The 21,233-nt window shown below is 39.0% G+C and overlaps 1 protein-coding gene and 1 long non-coding RNA gene across 2 annotated transcripts; both read left to right on the top strand.

Annotated features, from left to right (window-relative positions):
* The first annotated feature begins 1,116 nt into the window (after window positions 1–1,116).
* Window positions 1,117–19,923, top strand: hat1 (histone acetyltransferase 1). The gene is made up of 11 exons (XM_031297668.1): window positions 1,117–1,220; window positions 2,281–2,352; window positions 2,481–2,556; window positions 5,074–5,194; window positions 12,007–12,183; window positions 12,328–12,449; window positions 13,032–13,136; window positions 13,500–13,606; window positions 15,749–15,900; window positions 16,364–16,480; window positions 19,272–19,923. The coding sequence occupies exons 1-11, from the start codon at window positions 1,214–1,216 to the stop codon at window positions 19,440–19,442; spliced, it is 1,227 nt and encodes a 408-aa protein (XP_031153528.1). The 5' UTR covers window positions 1,117–1,213; the 3' UTR covers window positions 19,443–19,923.
* Window positions 7,968–8,770, top strand: LOC118495637. The gene is made up of 2 exons (XR_004898123.1): window positions 7,968–8,412; window positions 8,646–8,770. It is a non-coding gene; the product is annotated as an uncharacterized LOC118495637 (long non-coding RNA).
* Window positions 19,924–21,233: the final 1,310 nt, after the last annotated feature.

Genomic DNA, 21,233 nt, shown 5'->3' with positions numbered 1-21,233 from the left:
CAGTGTGTATTTCAGAAAACAAAGTGGGTTGATGACTAATTGCTAACAGTGGCGATAGCCTTATCGATTACTAATGTTAAGTCATATATTGAGCAAAAATACCAAAACATTCAATTTGCTACTCCATTTTATGTAGCTGTAGGCCTAATAGTTTTTGGCATGTCTACTGCAGTTTATTGTAAATTATCGGCCAACGTGTAGCAAGACAATATATTTGCAGTGAGTACATTTTGGCTTGTAGGCCTATATTGGCCTGGACGCTTTGTCAGTCTGAGGCTAGCTCTAGAAGATATCACTTTGGGCTGAATTGTTTTTCTGGTCTTAAAAACAAAACAGCTAGCTAAGCTAATTGATTAAGCTAGTCAAAAAGCTAACAGCTAACTTATGTTAACTCAATTTGTTTGTTGCTCTATTTGTCAACATTTCAAAGCTTTTATTCTTATTCTTTTTCCTCACTTCTTACTCCTCACCTCTACTTCTTACACATCGAAAACCTCCAGTCCACAGCGCCACACCGTAGCACACTCCTTCCACTACAAATCGTCGACGTCAATACATTTCTAAATTTGTTGACATAGATGTTAAATACACTTTTTGTGGAGCTGAGACGGAAACTGTCACTTCCCCGCTTCATGTGTTTTGGAGAGACATAGAGAAATGTGTTTATAAGTAGACTGGACACTCTATAACAATTATGCCTAATTATTACTTATTTGAATGAAGTACTTTTGAGTTACATGGACAAATCGTATACTTGTAGTTGGTAAACTGCACATAAGTCCTTCACTACAGTCATTGGTCCTTCCCAAATTTGTACATCGATACATTAACCCTTATGACAAAAAAAGTGAATGCAACGCAAACTGTTATATTTTAAAGAATTACTTTCTGTAGCCCCTAAGTAAGTTATATTGACTTATTTATGGCTTTGTTTATTTATTATGTTTAGATACCTTATGTTTTATATTTACTTTTTCATACATTATTTGATTAATATGTAGTTTTTTACACACTGGAATATTTAGGCCTTTAGTAGGATAAGAATACTTCTTTGTTCAAAAGTACCATTTTTATAACATTTTGTGTAGCAAGTCGTTTGAGCCGTTAACAAAAAAAACTACATCCTGTTTCCTCGGAAACACAAGGACCCGGAAGTCGCCCTGATTCCGCGCGTCTTTTGGGACAACACAGCTCCGCACAACAGTGTGTAGAAATGGCGGGTAAGTGGCTAAGCGTTTTCATGCTTTAATACTGCTGTCTTCGTTTTAGCGTTGTCCCCGCTTAACGCTCGCTGGAGTTGTAAACTGGCTTGTCATCAGTTCATAACATAGCTAGCTTAGCTAACGTTATATTGCAAAGCAGCAGTGGGGGCCTGCCTGCTAACGTTAGTAGCATGCTATCAGGCTGTCAAAGCATATTGTTTGTGTGTTTATAGAACGTTAACGCTTGGATGGAAAGTTGAATGTGTACCTTAGTGTATGGATGGATAGATGCTGGCATCACGTTACTTACGTTCGCTTTGATGCCTTTTCTCACATAACTACTCCTTCATTTTAAAAGGATCACTGGTAGTCCATCCTTGTAACGTAGAGTAGCTAAAATTGGCAGAACACAGGATCTAGCTAACGTTATACTTTTGCACGCCATTATGACCGCAACACGTTATGTTAAGTTACTCCATGCATGGAGTAACTTAACATAGAGTGCACAGATGAAGTGTAACTACAACTTGGGGTTACTGTCTATGGGTTAAGGGGGTTAAAGAGTCCACAAGTACTGTGATTGGTCAGCATGGGCTGCTTGTGTTTTCTCCTGCATATTTCCGATGACAGAATAATGTGTTGATAACATCAGGCATGAGTATCTCAGTCTTCTCCAGCAAAGCCATTTCTAATACTGTTAAAGTCAGGTTGAATCTACACAGTTACATAATAATAATTTCCTATACCAGAGTAGCCATTTATGGCACGTGTCATCAAATGTCAACTGTGTCTTCACTGTTTTATATTAATTATATCAGAATCTAAGTACAGTTGCATTTTCTGATAACATTTGTTGCAGAATGATCTCCTGCTAACTAAACTTTTGTGATGTCTTAAGCTTTAATTTGCTTTTCTTTTTAAGAAACTTGCACCACTGTTATTGTGCAGCAAGAAACACATTAAATAATTAAACTCTCAATATGTAATGGAGAAGTACAGAATGGTTCTTTTGAAACAACTAATGTTTAAAAACTGACAAAAAAACTATAATTATAAGATGGTTTGTGTGTTTCCTCAGGAGTAAATACTATGGAGAAGAAACTGGCTGAATACAAGTGTGACACAAATGAAGCTATATGCTTAAAGCTGGGTATGTTTATTTTTGCTTTTTTATGTTTTGTAAATTAATATTTTAATATGTATATGTAGAGTGACAATGTTTTGTGGAATTAGCTTCTAATTTTTCACTTAAATTGGATGAACCCTGTCTCCTCTCAGTTCGCTTTCCAGAGGATGTTGAGGATGATGGCATTACATTCCACCCCGAGTACAGCCACCAAAGTTATGGGGACGAGTGAGTATTTGTTGTCAAAACGTTTTTCGATTTGTCCTTTTTTTAATGATCACATAGCTTTCCCTGTGCAAAGAAGGAAATGCCTCATTTTACATTCATCCAAATATTATATACACATTTGAGCTGCTAGGTACACCCAGTTTAATTATTGGACTTTTAGCATACACCAGGAAGCAAAGTGGCTAATGTGCTTTGCCCAAGCCCACCTTCATGGTAGTTTTTGAAACTGTTTAAATTTGGCTGAAAAGAGTCATGTGTAAAATGTGATAGCGGTGTAATGTCAGTTTACAGTTCAGTTAAATACGTGATACATGACTCATAGTTCAATTCACACACAATACTTAAAAAAAAAGTTTGAATGAAAATAAGCTTTGACAGTAGAATAATTCATTCCTTAGGCATGAAATGGAAACAAAAGTTTTAATTTCAACTAATAAATAAACAATAGCAGATTTATTTAAGGTGCTGCATACTGAGCTGGTGTGGACAGTAGAGATGTTCCGATACTGGTATCAGTATCGGCTCCGATACTGCCTAAAACGCAGGTATCTGTATCGGGAAGTACTGGATTTTATGCACCGATCCGATACCATGTAATAAAGCCCTAAAGAAAATCTACGTTAAAGTAGTTTATTTATGTTCTTTTTCCGTTATAACTGACTGACAAACTGGATAATAAAAGAAAGTTCTCTGGCATTCATTGTTCATGTTTCAAAAAGAGTTTAACCTGAGCCAAACTGACAACAAAGATAGAAATCATATCACATTCATACAGGGATAGTAGTATACAGTTGTTAAAACATAATAAAATATATGATACACTGGTATCGGATCGGTACTCGGTATCGGCCAATACGCAAGTTCAGGTATCAGAATCGGTATCGGGAAGCAAAAAATGGTATCGGACCATCTCTAGTGGACGGTGATATTACGCAACTGCAGCCTAGGCGACTGTGTGCTGAGGGTCTGAGTGCCAAGCTGTACGCCTCCAAGATTTTGTAACAACGCGGACACCATGTTGTAATGATTGACTACAGAAGAGAAGTCTGTCCTTGGAGCGGCTCTGACCGCTTTGACTGCAATCAGTATGAACGACCAGACGGTTCGCTACAACCATGCGCGCAAGAAGCATGAAACCCGTTTAAGTGTGACCTGAATACTTAGAGAGAGAGTCCGACGCAGTCAGTCCACATAAAACACCCCGGGGCTACATTCATTTCCAGCTAACTTCATGGTGAACAATAAGGCCAAAACAGCATCATATGTATGTATGTATGTATGTATGTATATATATGATGCTGTTTTGCCCTTATTGTTCACCATGAAATTTTATTTTATTTATTTTTTATTATTATTTTTTTTAATTATTATTTTTTTTGGGCTTTTCTGCCTTTAATGGACAGGGCAGCTAGGTGAGAAAGGGGAGATAGAGGGGAAGACATGCAGGAAATCGTCACAGGTCGGACTCGAACCCTGGGCCTCTGCGTCGAGGTATAAACCTCCTATGTATATGTGCGCCTGCTCTGCCAACCTTGCCACTTACCTATCTATTTCAACCGAATATTCTTAGTCTAGCTCAGCAAAAAACACCGGATCCTGGTGAAGCAGGGAATTTGATTCAGTAACAGCAACAGAAACCAGCTTCTCTGACCTTTTTAAGCACCTTTCTGTCTCTGTAACCTGCTGAACCCATAGAGTATGTGCCATCATGTTTGTAATCCTCAGAGCAAGCCTGCCAACACTACAGATTTACAGAAATCATGTTTCACATATGCTTCAGCCTACTCGTGATTTTTTTCAGATGTGTTTTCTCAGCCCAGTTAAACCTGCCAATATCAATATCTGTTTCATAGTTAGTTTTGTAGAGGATGCAGGGAAGTTTAGCGTCAGGTATGCAAAGGTAAAAACGTGTGAACATTAACAAAGGTCTGTCTTGCATGTTATTTTTGTCCCACAAAAACTGTAAAAAGATTTGCATTATAACCCTAATGTGATGCACAAAGAGGCTTTGGTACTTACGACATTATTGGCAGTGACACCTGTGTCTGTGTGTAGGCTTACAGTAGCGTGTCGTTATGCTCTAAATTGCATTCCCAAATTAGTCAAAACTAGGATTGGTTATTTTTGCACTTGCTGCAATCAGCTCAAAGGGAACTCAGTAATTGGGCCATTAATTATTTCAGCAAGCGTAATTGCAAGTAAAGCTCAATCACACAGTTGCATAATGATGAAATCTATTTTGCCATAAACTGCCAGTGATGTAGTGGTGAAAGAAACAATGCAACACGGTGAAAAAAAGTGGCCAGACCTTCCGTAAGCATGTATTATTCACTCCAGGTGTATATTTAAAACATTTTATTAAATAGGAATACTCAGATGTTTGTTATTGTCACCCTAATATGAATATATCCTAGACTGCACACTAGATAAAAAGCTGTTCTGTTTACAAGTTAGTGTCCTATTCATAAAAACAGTAACCTTGCTGATTTTTAATGATTCAATTCACTTTGTCTGCAGTGAGGTCGCTTTTGGATACAAAGGTCTTCAGATACAGCTTTTCTACACTGCTGGAAACCTGAGCACCCTCTTCAAAGTGAAATATTCCTCAAAAGTCACGGAGGCATTTGATTGTGTGGAGGTATGACATGCATTTCTAGCACCCTTAAATGTGACTATTAGTGCTGTGGCGGGATCACTGCTTACTATACAGACATTTTCTTATTTAATGTTATTGTAATGATGATGGTTAACCATGTGGTGCTAATTGTCTACCACTATAAACAAAATATGCTTTAAAGGTCCAATAGATAGATAGATAGATAGATAGATAGATAGATAGATAGATAGATAGATAGTGTTGCAGCAGCAAAATATCAGACACACATCACACATACAGAATATACATGAAGTAAAATGATACATGAAATAATAATAGGATAGAATATAAGAACAAATAGTTTAAAATATCGACAAGTTGGGAATAAAAACTCTACAAATGTTTAACTAGTATTAATAAAGCTGTAGGTAAACAAACCTATTGTGCAAGTTGCAATTAGTGCAGTTGTGATGTCTGAGTCTTATCTGACACTCAGTGAAGAAGTGTTAGTATTATATAATAGTTTGATTGCCTGCAGCAGGAATGCTTTCTTGTAGCGGTCCGTGCAACATCGAAGCTGTCGGAGCCTCTTAGAGAAGGTGCTCCTCTGTTGGACCAGTGTGGAGTGGAGAGGGTGGTCGGGGTTATCCATGATGGCTAACAGTTTGTTCAGTGATCTCCTCTCCACCACAGCTTCAAATGTGTCCTGTTTGCAGCCAATAACGCAGCCAGCCTTCCAGATCAGTTTGTTCAGTCTGTTTGTGTCACTGGCTCCGATGCTGCTGCCCCAGCTAGCTATACTGACAGCTAGCGTTTAAAATGGTTACCGCAGTCCAAATTCAAAATACTGGATAGAGTCTTCTCCCCCGGCCCCTCCTCCCCAGTGTTAAAGTTCACGGGGGTTGCCAGGTTGCAAACGCTAAACCCAACGTCCCACAATGTCAATGTTAGCTAGATGCTAGTCTCGGATTGCCAGACTTTAACGTTACTCCACAGCACAGCGGAGTTGCTAGATGCTGCTATGTTCACGGCCACTGAACAGAAGCGGGGGGAGAATTTCGGCAGGGCGAGATTTTCGGTACTACTACTTTCCAGACCCCGTTATACAGCTTGTCTGTACACTGTACATTAAACATTATGGTTGCATGCCAGTTTTTAACAAAGTGGGAATCATACTGTCCAACATATAACCTTGAGGCTGGCGATGGTTACGTTAGCCACAAGAATGTTCCATAACGTTAGTTGTAACTAACTTGAGTACTCTATATAATTTAATAATTAATGAAGCTCAACGCTTATCTGTTTAGGAGGAAATTAGTGAACTGGGCATCCTTTTAGGCTCTAAGCTGTCTCCATCTTTTAAATGGATCTCCAATATTGACCCGTGTTTTACCACGTCTCTGGTTACACAACTGTTTAGAAAGATGCCGAGTTTTTTTTAGGTCGGGTAGAATGAATCTGTCTCTGTAAATCCAGTTTGTTTGGTTGCTGCTACTATCGCTGCAGCCAGTTGTTTTTGCTTGTTTGCGTTTCATGTCTGGGAACTCGGGTGTCAAAATGGGCAGTTGACAACAACACACAGGCCAAAACAAATACAGACATTCTGTCCTGGAATGGAAATTTCAAAGGAGAAAATACTGGCTTTAGCATTGTTGTCAGACAAGATAGTATTTCAACTTAGCATGTTTCCTTAATATCTGATGACACATTGTTGTCATTTTTTATTAAATACATTAAATATATTACATATTGGACCTTTTAAACATGCACAATAGGGTTGGATGATTGTTTCTATTTTAATATTGTCCAATCTTGGTTATTGGAGATCACTGATGGGCTATCCGACAGCCAGGGAGCGGCAGCGTGGCTCAGTGTCTGACTGAGCTTTGTAGTAATCAAAGCTGCAAGCGATACAGTTAAAATTACGTGAATAAACATTTATACATTTTAAAAAAAAAAAATCTATTTAATAGCAATGTCTTCTCTTTTCACACAAGCGCTCCCTTTCAAAAGTCTGTTCCGTTTAACAATAACTTATCTTTTAATATCATAATCCAAATCATATCCATAACGTTAACTACTCTTATGGAGCACAAAGCAAAGTTTTGGTGAGCAGGCATATAGAGAACGGAGATGTGGGAGGTCAGAAACGAATGGAAAAGAGACAGCAAATTCACTTGTCACTTGTACTGATTAACGAGGCTCTGCAGGTGGATATGCCGCTCCACCAGAAGCCATTTTCTCATATAAACTCCAGACCATGTCCAGAGAATCGGGTCCGCATATTGTCCAGAGTTGCCCTTTCACACATGTAGTCTCACTTAGGATTTAAAGTTCACTCGTCACGTTTGCTTTGTTAAAATGCCTTAATATCAGTGTAGAAAAAACAAACAAAAGTATATATATATATATATATATATATATATATATATATATATATATATATATATATATATATATATATATGAGATCTGATCACCAAGTGCTGTTAAATCATGAAGCTGGTACCAACTCAGTCTTTGTCAGGTGGTGATTGTGTGATATCACAAACTGGAAAACAAATTCTTTTTAGTTAAAGCCACATGACATGATGATGTGGTGCTGTTGAATTGTACTGCATTTAGGGTTGCACGATATTGGGAAAAAACTGACATTGATATTAATAATACATGCATGTTCCTTCCTCTAAATTTCAGGTTGCGGTCGACTAGCAGGGCCTGCTTTGGTTGTTTGATGAATTGATCAACATTGATTGTGATTGGTGGTTGGCTGTGCATGCAGAGCCTGCATGTTACGCACTAGCAACAAACTGTGTATCCAAGAACACTTAAATCAGTGTAAATTACGTTATATCAGACACAGACTGCTGTTGTAGATAAGTGTTAACGTTTCCAGCGTCGCGGCTCCGAACCATAATGTTAGTTGGGACAGAGCCATTGTTTCTTTAGGGTAACTTTATTAGCTTTAGCCTGGCTTGTAGCAGCTTTCTGCGGTGAAAAATGGCCGTGAGATGTCGTGATTACATTGCATTAATCAGGTGATTTAGTTTGTCTTTGCAGTGAACATAAAAAACTGACTACTGTAGCTTCACTACCCATGGAAAAGCATGTGCATCACTGCATCAGCGGCAGCTGCCGCTTACGGTACTTTTCTACACACGGAGAGCCTCACTTCCCTTAACAAACCCTGTCGGACTAACGTTACGTCACATACACACGTTGCCCACATGGCCACCTGTCTTAAAGGAGAAGGGTCGGCCGGTAAGCGATATTACGAATCCCACTATGGCCGCGCCATGTCAATAGCATTTATTGGCCAGGCGTCCATGCTTACGCAAGGTAACGTAACCCCATTTGTACAGGTCCTATCCCCTGACCAATCGGCTATCCTAACCTTAACCACTCAAGGTCAAATGCCTAACCCCAACCAATCGAGCTGCTTCGTAGGGCAGGTCTTGGCGTGACCATAGTGGGATTCGTAAATTTGCGGCCAGTAACAATCATGTAAAAGGAGAACGGTGAAAGTTTACTTTTTTATCAAGCAGCAAAGAAGTTGTAGCATCAACATCGCAACGTCCTGCGATGTGACTCTCGTGCATGTGCACATCACGATGTAGACGATGAAACAAAATATCGTGCAGACCTAACTGCATTATAATGAATGTTTATAATATTTACATTTATTTCATTTATACATGTATTTACATTTATATCTATAAGAATAGACAAATTATTAGAATATTAATGTAAAGATTTGTTTTTACTTTGAAAAAGTAAAATCTTTTTCTGATGACCACTATGATTCAGCATTGTGAATCAGTAAAAAATGGAAACAAAATCATTTGAGTGTAGTTGTGAAAATGCTAGTTTTAATATCCAGTGTCACATATGTGTGTTTTTGGTAAACTGACAGCGGGTGACGACCACAGTGAAAATGGAACAGGATTTTATTTTTATTTGTCAAAATGATTTGAAAAAACTCAACAGCACATGAAAGTACAGCAATAGACGTCCTTAATAATCTGAAGTTTAGTAAATCAAACTGTAACTTTGACAGACAAATACAAACCTAACCTAACCCTAATGTATGACCGCATGATTGTGCAATCAATTATTCTTTACGGGGAGTAGATGAACCTAAGGTAGTCTTTTTTTGTCTGCAGTTTTTGGTACCAGGATGTTGTTTCTTCACATACTAAAGTAACTTAGAGCCTCTGTGGGTGGTGACATTATTCTTCTAAGAGATCGCCTGTTTTGTTAGACTACATCTCAGCCCACTATAGCCCCCTGTGCCATTACACTAATCCTACTCCTCCCTGTCGGAGGAGAAGGGCTTTAAAAAGATTTTGTACGTGGGGTCTAACGTGAGGCATTGATTTTTAGTGGTTTGTGTGATTGAATCAGCAGGAGGAGTAATGTGACACGGTTGGATATCTTGTACATATATTTCCAGGAGCGAATTGTTGCTCAAGTCTTCAACAATTGAAATCGTTGAGGTTGAATATCTGTATACGGATCTTCAGTAGGTTTATGTGAGATTTTATATGTAATGATGAATGCATTAACTTTATTACTCTGCTAAGGACTTGACAATGAGTTGTTATGTTCTTGTGAAAGTTAAACTGCTTAGTATGTAAAACATTCTGCCTTTTTTTTAATTGCCACACATAATAATTTACATATCAACAGCCGGTATTTGGACAAAACGGACAGTAAAGCGAAATGCTTTAATGTCCTGGTAGCTCCTTCTAGAAGACTTCACAAAAGGCCGCTGCCAGCTTTGAATATTTCCTGAAGCTGTCAATGCGCACCAAACACGCAAAACGAATACAAGAATTAGCCAGGGCCCCTATTGAGGTCAGATGATTCAACTCTGGGACATCTGTCCTGTCTGGAAACAGCAGGGGCTCCCCCACTGGACAATGTGGCCTTTAACTGGTGGTAGTGGGAGCAACTTATAAACCCGCCTGGATTTTTTGTTTTCTGTGGATGCACTCAAATTATAAATAACCCCATGCAACAGCAACGGTTCCTTCCGCCAGGCATTCAACATAACTTTCATCTCTGGTATCTCCCAAAAAAATGCCATGGCAACCAATTGACTGTTTATAAACCGTAAAGAGAGCCATTAGACTTTTTGGGAACATAGTTTGAAGCTGATATTCAAACTAAAATGTGATGGCTGGCTTTACTGTGTGCCACTACTTTAGTGTTCAGCGTTGACCCCTGAGTGTTCACCTTGCTAAGGGTTTGAGTGCAGCTGGTGTAGAGGTAGCGAGTGAGGGGAGCAGCAGAGTTCAGGCTGCATCTGAAGAGCGTTTGTCTCTGAGTGCATGTGGACAGTCGGAGTGCGGTGCAGCTGGTGAGAGAAGAGAGCGGGAGGCAGAGATGGAGTTTATGCAGCTGCCACGTTGATACAAGACTCTCATCATCACATCACCTTGTCCCCTTTAAATCAGCCAAAAACACTGTACTGCTGGACCTCTCACAGAAAACACTGATTTTTAGTGCCAGACCTTTTGTACACATGGGCTGGAAACTGCTGAATGCTCGTAGTAGTTCTATGCCATTATTTCTATTACATTCTTAATCAATGTGGATGTCTAAATATGCTTTAACTTGAAAAATTATAAAATACTTTACAAATAATTCTAAACTAGACTGCAGATTTTGAATGTAGTATGGTCTTTGGAGTAGATTAAAGAGATGAAATAACACCAACACTACAAATTAGATAGTTTGTACTCCCTTTGTGCTTATTGTTAGAAATCAAAGACATTAACAAAATGTTCTAAAGGTACTTTGTTAAGTTATATTCATGCCAAACTAAGGCATTTATTCTGGAAGGCTCTGCAATTTAGTGTCTAGTATGTAGGAGAGTGCTCGGGACAAAGGGACTTGTTTGTCCATGGCCTTTTAAGTATGGTCCTTTTCCTTAGAAATGTGGCTGAACAATTACAATGGTTAAGAGGCATTCAGCTGCAGGTGCATTACTTCCAGTTAGATATTAGCTGATGTCTGGGGGTGGGGTGGGGGGAATTAGCAGTATGTTGTATTAGCCTTTTGTAGTGCATTTTGCTCAGACCTTCTTCATTTCCCAGTTTTCAATGCTGAGCAGCAAGGGTCTCTGTGCTGAAATAATGCCCATCACACATGTAAATGGTGTGAAAGGGCTGCTTAGCAAAGTGTTCTCATGTCAATCCTTGTGGAAATGGATACAATGCAAACATTACAGCTGAACTAACCACAGGTTGCACTGAGTAAAATGTCCAAGGGTAGGGCCCCTTTGTCTCTGAGGCTCTTTGAAAAACGCAGGGGCAAATTCATTTGATTGGGTTCATTTGGCAGGATTAGAGGAGAGGCCTCTATTATGGATGCCCCAAAGGTTTGTTAAGTTGGGATCAATTCATAAGATTTTATTTCCCAGTGAGAAGCAGAAATGCGTTATATTGTGGCAACTTCATCACATATTCATGGTTTAACATAAGTAGTAAATGTACTGATTTAAGTGGTCTTTTCACTGGGGAGGGGGGGAGAGCGCTGCTGTCGTATCTGTTCAGCTGACAGTTTTAATTGCCTAATGGTTTTCTTTTCATTGGTACAAAATGTATGCCTCCAGTTTTATTTTATAGGATGTTTTGCACTTTTTCACCTCTTTCCCAATTTAAGAATTTTTTTTTATGAACATACAATCTGTATACAAAACAAGAAGCATCTTTTTACATTTAAATACAATACCTCACATACCATACGTCTTTACGTATTAATGGAAATAAGTCTTAATAAGTCAACCTATGCTAGATTTTCTTGATCTGTTTGTTGCACAACTAAATTCATGCACATTGTGTCATCCAGCCGGATGATATCGAAGGGAAGATCCGGGAAATCGTTCCCGCTGGGTTCACCTGCAACACTGACGACTTCATTTCACTGCTGGAGAAGGAGGCCAATTTCAAGCCCTTCGGCACCCTGCTTCACACATACACAGTCCACAGCGAGGAGGCAGGAGAACTCACCTACCAGATTCACAAGGTACAGACATCACACTTACTGTCTCACCAAAGATTTTAATATCAGTTTCTAAGTTTTTATAGTTGCTGCTGCATGATTTAATGGCAGGGAAGAGGTTTAACTCTCAGCCATATCAGAAGTTTGTTTTTGCCTTATTTGCCCCAGGCTGATATTACCTGCCCAGGATTCCATGAGTATCACGAGCGCCTGCAGACCTTTCTCATGTGGTTCATAGAGACTGCCAGTTTCATCGATGCAGACGACGATCGCTGGGACTTCTTTCTTGTGTGAGTGCCCTCCTTAATTGACATCATACCCCCCTGCACCCTCCTCTACGCCCACCCCTAGCCTAAAGCCTTTATTGTGTCATTGAAAAACAAAGCCCCCCTTTGTGGCGCTTGTGACCAATTACCAGGCCAGTTTGATTATATTTCCTCCATAGGAGAATTGTTGATCAGGCAAGAGCTTCCTTTGTGCCAAAAGCCCTTTTCAAATTTTTCAGGGGCAAGAGCTGAATTGAATACTGTTGTCTTTTGAAACACTGAACAATGTCTTAACAGTAAAAAGAGCCTCTGCCAGTGTTTTCTTTACCCTGGCAACTATTAATACCGACAATGGGGAAAATGGACTGAAGTGATTTTGAGGAGCTCAGTCCCTCCTCCAACCCCTTCTCTTCCTCTAAGTTGCAGTACTCCAATTAAGTGCATAATGTATTCAGGTTGTAGCAGGTGTACCAATCGGGGCCTGGCTGCTCTAACATGCTGATGTCTGTGGGGTGAAGGGTGGGCACGAGAACAGAGGGGCTAAAATGGACACTGCATGGGAGTGTGCCTGTAATTGACCTGTTTGCCTTTGTGTTTCATCTGCAGATTTGAAAAGTACAATAAAGATGGGGAGACTCTCTACGCAACTGTTGGCTACATGACAGTTTATAATTACTACGTGTACCCAGACAAAACCCGACCACGTGTAAGGTAATTGCTGGGGCAGCACGTGCCTTCCCATTCTTTTGTATGAAAAAGGAGTGGAAAATTATACATTTCTTTATCCTCTTACCAAAGAACCCAAATTACTGGCTTATATAGCCAACCATTCAACCAGATTTTGTTTCATTACCAAACCGGGGTGATTTGTATCTGAAAACAACTTTATAGATAAGCTTTTGATGTGATTTGATTTGTTGCATTGATGGATCAGGATAACAATCTATTATTTCTTGCTTTGACTCAGAATTACCACTCAGATGCCACATAAATTTGTTTTGTGACTAATTTTGAACAAGCCTGTTTCCTCACTGGCTCTATGTTTGCATGGATGTCTGCCCTTTAACTAAACAGCCAAATGTTGATCCTGCCTCCATTCCAAGGAGAAGGCCATGGAGCTCAGCTTCTGGAAGCAGTTCACAGATTTTACTGCAGCCTGCCCAAAGTGCAAGACATCACAGGTGAGCATCTTGGTTTTTGTTTTTTAAACAGCATTATACTGTGTTGAAGAAGGCGTGGGTAAACATTTAATCTGAGTGAGAACCTTAATGTCTCCCACAAACAGTTTAAATGATTTTTCTCTGCAGTTGGTGGATCCAGGGGTTGAGTTAATTTAGAGGGCTGGAATGTATACCAGAATGTGCTAAGGCTTTATTCAAACTAGTTGGATTGAAAAAGTTTCTTTGCATGGACCCAGAGGATGAATACTAAAGAGGCATCCTTTGAGAGAGGAATCCCTTTCAAGAAAGAACTTAACATTTAGCTGTTGAATAGGCAGAACGTTCCTGCTAACAGTTTGTTTGGCCTCAAGTAATATTTATTCATTGTTGTTTGTAAGTAGCTTCTTGAAAATGTTTTTAAAAGATTTGAAATATTTCAGTTTTTGCCTTTTTTGTGTCGATTCAAAAATCCTTCACCTGCTCCTCCAATTTAATACGCTGACCTCAACAGGGCTCCAGACTAAGTTTTTGCCTTGGTCGCACTGGTGCGCCTAACTTTTTTTATTTAGGTGCACTAGCACAAAATTTAGGTGCACCCAAATTTTTCCTTGCGTCGCCATTAACGCCACAATTTCATGGTCACCTTTTTTTCACGCTCCATATACATTCATATATATATATATATATATATATATATATATATTATTATTATTATTATTATTATTATAATAATAATAATAATAATAATAATAATAATATATATATATATATATTATTATAATATATATATATTATTAATAATAAAAAATATATATTATTATTTTAAACAAGATTAAGTAGTTGGTACATTTTTTTTTTTTTAATTTGAAGCACAATTATACTGTAGGCTACTCAAAGTCTTATAGCGGGTCCCCCCTTGCTGTCAAATGCCCCTCAGATGGCCAACACCTGTAATTTGGCCTTCTTCCCCTTTGGCCTTGGCTAAACCAGCCTGCCACACTCCCTAGCATCAAAATTCTCCAAACTGGGCCCCTCCCATTCTTATCAGATCTTCCACTAGTCCAGGACTATAAATCATATCTCTGTATTTTTCGGCTGAATGGCGATACACAATATATATCTCTATCTCTAATGTATATATATTTTTACAAAGTGGGCTAAATGTTCAGTTTTAAGTCAAAGCCACTTTTCACAAGCTCTTTTATTAAAATAGATGTGATTAAAATAAAATGCAAAGACAGGGTTTCCTGCCCAATATGAAAATATACAGCTGCAACACATGTAAATTATCTGAAATAAATAGCCTGGGATATATTTAAAAAAATATATCTCTGAGAAAGCGCCTTCACTTGTTTTCAACAACAATAACAGACCCGGATAGCCCAGTAGCTCATATAGGGAGAAAGGGGGAGTACGATGGACTGAAGCGTATGCTACTCACAGAGTACGGTCCAGCACGGGTCGAATGCGCTTTGGCGGGTCAGCGGCGTTACATACATCTTGTGTATGAAATGTCTGTATCGTCCCTGGCTGCGCTGCATTTTTATGAACGTGGCTTGGTGGCATGATAATGTGGCCATGGGTCACATCTCTCGCCCAGGTCCAGCAGGCTCCGTCTCACACGCTATTACTCAACGAACTGAAGTTAGTTCCATTCAATAACTTCTTCTGTTTTTCGCCGTGGCGGCCGCAATAACAGAGAGTTACCAGCGGAAACACTGGTACCAATACAGGTTTCCCTCTCATACTTAATATACAGCTGTGTTATTAACAATTAAACTGTAGACAAATGTCAGCAGTTTGGACCGGTGGCGCTGTGCCTGTCTGCATGTCGCAGGTGGGCCGTGTGTGAGTGAATGGGGGCGGGGCTGTGCAGAGGAGAGATCCAAACACAGGCACGGCTTTACAGAAGAAATGGGTCACTTAACGCAACATTAAACCATATCGATATAAACGGCATCGCTTTGTTAGTGGAGAGGCAGCGGATGCGAGGACGTTAGGTGCACCGGTGCAACCTAGGAAAAATCTTAGTCGCACCCTTACAAATTTTGGTCGCACTCTAGAGTCCTGCCTCAATATTAACAGTGTTGAATCAAGCTATGTTTGTCAGGTTTATTGCAAACTGTTAACTGATTTTAATTGTGTGATGGTGTTTGTTATCAGCTGAAGATCCCTCTGAGAGCTACGTGAAGCTGAGAGACTATGTGCTGGTCAAGCTTTGTCAAGGCCTGCCATCCTTCGCTGTGGACAAGCTGCCCCTCGGCTTCTCAGCTGACATGGCCAAAGAGGCACAAGACAAGTTGAAAATTAACAAGGTGTTGTATGAGGCTGCAACCAATGATTATTTTTTTTCTGTGTTCAATAAATAGTTTTGTCTATAAAATGTTAGAAAATAGTAGAAAAACGCCATCACAGTTTTGTAAAACCCTAAGGCGACACCTTCAGACTTTGTGTTTTGCCCGGACAGCAGTCCAAAACCCCAAAATATTCATTGTACAGTGATTATAAAACAGAGAAAAGCTGAAAATCGTCACATTTAAGATGTTGAAACAGATTATGTTTGGCATGCTTGATAAATGACTCAAACAATTATGGATTATCAAAATTGTTGCCAGTCAACTAATCCATTAATTGACCATTAATCCAAATCGTGCTGAATAGCTTATGACTTCCTGTAGCCATTGTGCTGCAAAGTGTGTTAGGCTCCCGATGAGGCACACTGATGATTTGTATGTTTAAGAATAATTAAATCATTTTAATTATTGACTTTTTCTACAGAAACATGCCAGGCGAGTGTATGAAATTCTGCGCCTGAGAGCAACAGACATGAGTGATGAAGAAAAAGCAAGAGAGTACCGTTTGGAGGTGAAGAAGAGGCTATTTGGACCATACAGGGTGAGGTTTTAATCATCACAGCTTCAGAGTGGTTTACATGCCAGTGTGGAGAGGGTCAACAAAAGTGCGTGCAGATGATGTTCTGATGAAGTGATTTCCTGATTTATTCAGAAATCAATCTGAATGTCTACTCTGTAACTTTCAAACAAGAATCCAGTGTGCAGTCTTCTACCTTTTGTTAGCATATCATTACAGCTGGTAAGTGTAGGAAGCAAAGTGGCCCATGTGTGGCATACACTTGATTGGTTTACAGCTCTGTATTGTCACTGTTTATTATATCACCTTTTAAAACAGCAGGAAAAATTGATCTTCAGCCCCCTTTTCTGATAAGTGATAGATTACTAGTGCCGTATTGTTACAACCACAATAGGGCGCACCAGGCGTCTGTGGTTTTGCTGCTGCTGGAGCTCTATTCTATTCAGGCACATGCCATTAGTAAGGATTTACATTTCTTTGGGATCAATTTTTTTTTTTGTATCAAAGTGAGTTTGAAGCACTTTGTCAAATACTGGCTCTATTCAGAGTTCTGTAGCTTTACTATTGCAGTGCTTTTAGAACCTCACCAGGAAAACAGCAATTTTATAAAATCACTTTTGTTATTTTCTTATGTTATTCTGGGCAAGTTTTATTTGAGTTTCACAGATTTAGTGTAACACACTGAAGCCTGGTGAACAGAATATCCTAAGCTTCTCTGATGTTTCACCAGACTTGACAGTGGGAAACACTGAGTAGATCTGTGTGCACCAACATATGACACCCTACATCCTGTTTTCTTGTGACATTTTATGTTTGAGCTGCTCACTGAGACTTTGCATACCAGCCATTATAGAGTTTGCTGTCAGCAAGGTAACCACATGTTTTTAAAAAAATAAAAAAATAAAAAAGGCTGAATCTGACGTGGAAATGACTTATGTGGTGAAGCGGGAAGTAGGAATTCCTTAGGAGAGTGGCAAGGAAAGATCTGGTGGCCAGATGCACAGCGTTTTTCCTTCCCTGAGGAGATTTAGCATGTAGTTAGTTGAATGGCAGAAGCGGCTGCTCTATGAATGTGAGGGGGATTATACCTTTCTGCTCTTACCCTCTGCGACCACGTCTGCATGCATGTGCGTGCAGGATTTGTCAAGCAGCTGATTGCACTCAACTAAGTGAATGTGTAATTTGTCTGTCCATGTCCAGAACACCTTTCAGCATTCTGATTTCAATACAAATGTTAACACCACTGTCTAATAATGCCCTTTTCCAAGGGTACATAAACTGTTACCAATGGATTCATTAATTGTTAAAAAATAAATTATCAATGCTTTAAAGGTCAGTAATTATCCATTAATAACATTTAGTTGGCCTGGTACATTGCCTGGTCTATATCCTTATCTTGCATAACATACTATACATACTATATATATATAACATACATAAACATTTAATAAGGTCTTTAATTTAATATGCAGAAATTCCCTTAATGGAATCTTTTTTTATAGAAGGATAACACTGGTGATATTTCAATTTTCCCATAACCAGCAATACATTGAAACTACTGAACTGCTAAAAAAAAAAAAAACTGGGTGACATATTCCTTCATTACAGTGACCATGTGTGAACTGTAGTCAATCCCACATACACCCAATCTGCATCTGAAAATACTCTCCAACCACATAACGGTGTCGCTTAACAATGTAAACAATGGTAATACCACATAACCAGATATTATAACATGACAGACGTGTATCCATGATAAACACAAATCAAGTAAAACAACCCAACTGTAATGATTTGAGACTTCATATTGTCCATTTGTAACTGGTGATCTGTCCTGTTAGATAATCAAAACACTTAAACAAGGTGTTCACATGCTGGCTGTTATCTATCTGGCCAAATAAGATCCAAAAGCAGAAGTTAGAGATCAGATCAGATACAAAATCCATCAGGAATGATGATTATTCCCACCATAAGCAAGCACTATGAACATGGTACAATATACATCAATCTCAGTTCTGACATTGTTTATTGTTAAAAGGATCCCCATTAGCTGTCACCAAAATGGGATGAGCTAATCTTCCTGGGGTCCAACAAAAAGAAGGAAAAAAAATTATTACAGTATTACATTCATTATTACATTCATTCAGTAAATATGTCCATTCCCTACTCACAATTTTAAATAGTGCATTCTCAGATGGTACTTGAAAGAGACTTTGCTATTCATTTTACGTATATTCAGTGGGCAATTATTCCAATGATTGATGGCACGATAAATAACTGTTCTCTTTAAAGCATTTGATTTTGGGCGTCATAACATCATCTGGCCATCATCAGCTGACCTAGTCAAATGAGAATGAACCTGATCACACCTAACAATTTGGTTTTATAAGAAAACGGGTTGAGAGAAAAAGACAGTGTTTCTGAAAAATGTAGTTGTATTGAAAACCAGCCTGTTCTCTACCGTTAACCATGAGAGTCGACGTGCATGCTGATAGTGTTTGTTCTTATGGGACAATGTAATACTAACCTGGCAGCTCTGTTTTGAGCAGTTTGTAATTTCTTTAGTTGACCTTTAGATGTAGATAACCATACAGGTGCACATAAAATTAAAGATTTAGCCACCTGTCCCACGATGTGTGTAGGGACATAAGAAAGACATTTCCTCACCATAGACATCTTACCTAAATGCTATGATTTACTGAATTACTAAGCAGGTTTGTGTCTTTTTAGAGGAAGTGAGTGAACTGATTTAACGTGTGTGTGTGTGTGTGTGTGTGTGTGTGTGTGTGTGTGTGTGTGTGTTAATTTTGTGCAGAAAAATCAGAGGGAGCTGACAAAGATGAGGAAGTGCCTGCGGCCGGAGGAGCTGGTGTCCCACATGGATCAGATGGACACTCAGACGCAGCACGAGGAGCTGGAGAAGAGTTATCAGGTTGTTGTGGAAGACTACAGGAGAATTATTGAGAGGATTGCGGCACAGGCCTGATCAGACTCTGAGATGCTGCTGGCCTGGAGCCCATCCATCTCAAAAATACAGGTGGTCTGCCCTGTCTGTACAAAGCCCACACCACCACAGACTTTAGCTGCAACCAAGAACAAACAAAATCACTGTTTTAATTAAAGAGTGTTACAGATGTATTGTGGCTGAGTCAGTGGATAGATTGCAGTGGAGAAGACCTGTCTGTTTCCCAGCTGATGTTGATGTTGATACAGTAGAGGAGAATGGTGCAGCTGGAGGGTTGAGACTTCCTGTTTGTCCCATGAGTTTAATCACAATTAAACAATTGTGTGAGATTAACTGATGTAATATTTCACAGGTGATAGGAGGTCCACTACCCTGCAGAAAAACCCTGCTTCTTCTCCATAGTAGACATTTTCTAAAGATCTTTTGTCAAAACAATTCCATGTGTGTTTTGAAGCACTTCATACTGAAAATAAAAAATAAAAAGTTTTGTATATTGCTCAAATGGTGTGGTTCTTATTGTAGATAAAAGCATACAAATGAGCGATTCGTGCCTTTTTTCATTTATGTTTTTATTTGAACACTTTGACACTGTACAACCTTTCATTTTATAAAGTAATGTTAAAGCATGGATTTAATTGACGGAGGTATTTTGCTGGTGGTAACATAAGTTACAATTTGAGTTGCAAGGCAGAGTGGTGATCCTGACCTGTGGGATAGCCCTCATGCTCGTTGAGGGAAATGAAGAAAAGTTCAGTCGTAAGGTTAGTAGGCTATATCCACCAGTCAGAAACACACAAGTGAAATATGTATTAATTTCCAAATAGGCATATTAATCACCGGGAGCCCTCTGCAAAGACATGCTTGACTTGATGATAGTCGAAGCCCCGCCCCCACAGACGCACACAAGCCGCTGTTTTTTTCTCTCAACCTTTATTGAGCGGCCGCTTAGTTTCATTCATATTTACTAATAGTCAACGCTGTCCAAACTGCTCCAGATTCCAAACGCCAAGTTCATTGGGTACCCAGCAATACACCTGCCAAGTATGAGATAGATTGGACCAAAAGTTCTCGAGATATTTAAAAGACAACACACACACACACACACACACACACACACACACACACACACACACACAGGGGGTCCTTGCTTTATAGTTAGTTAGATGTACTATTTAATAATAGATGAAATCAACTTCTCATGCCATCGCTCTTCCTCAATCTCACTTTTATTAATTGCCGTATTAATCTCAGGCATAACCTTGTGTGAGTAGCCTATTACATATTCTTTTCATAAAATACAGATGCAGAATGCAATAAACTAGGAGAGTTTCATTTAAGTTCCCCTGTTCCCTGTTAAGCCCAACGACAGACCAATGGGCTCCTTAGCTGTAAATATTCCCACGTCCCCTTAATAAGTTGAATTGTTCTTTCCCTTCCTCAAGCACTTCAGTATATTTGAATTACTGCTATATATTACTGCTGTATTATTCTTTTTTTTATATATATATATATTTTCTTTAGCATTCGTGGGTATTCTTATGTCCTCCCTGATCTTAAACTGATAAATAACGTGAAATTGCTAAGAAAACGTCATCGATTTTTAACGATCAATCTTGACAGGGCTGTAGAAACTGAAAAGTTCAACACTTGAATGTCACCTTAATGAGGCCTAGTATATCAAGGAGAGAATGTATAGATATTCATATAGGATTTGGAATATTGTTAGTGCATAATCCAATGCTTTACATCCCAGCTGGTCTGATATGTATTTAAACCGTTTTAGGGATGTAATTTTGTCCTCTCACGGCTAAT

This window comes from Sander lucioperca, chromosome 8 (assembly GCF_008315115.2).
Source record: "Sander lucioperca isolate FBNREF2018 chromosome 8, SLUC_FBN_1.2, whole genome shotgun sequence".
In the NCBI taxonomy this organism is placed as follows: Eukaryota; Metazoa; Chordata; class Actinopteri; order Perciformes; family Percidae; genus Sander; species Sander lucioperca.
Note: the sequence above shows the minus strand (reverse complement) of the source record. Positions and strands in the feature narration are given on the sequence as shown.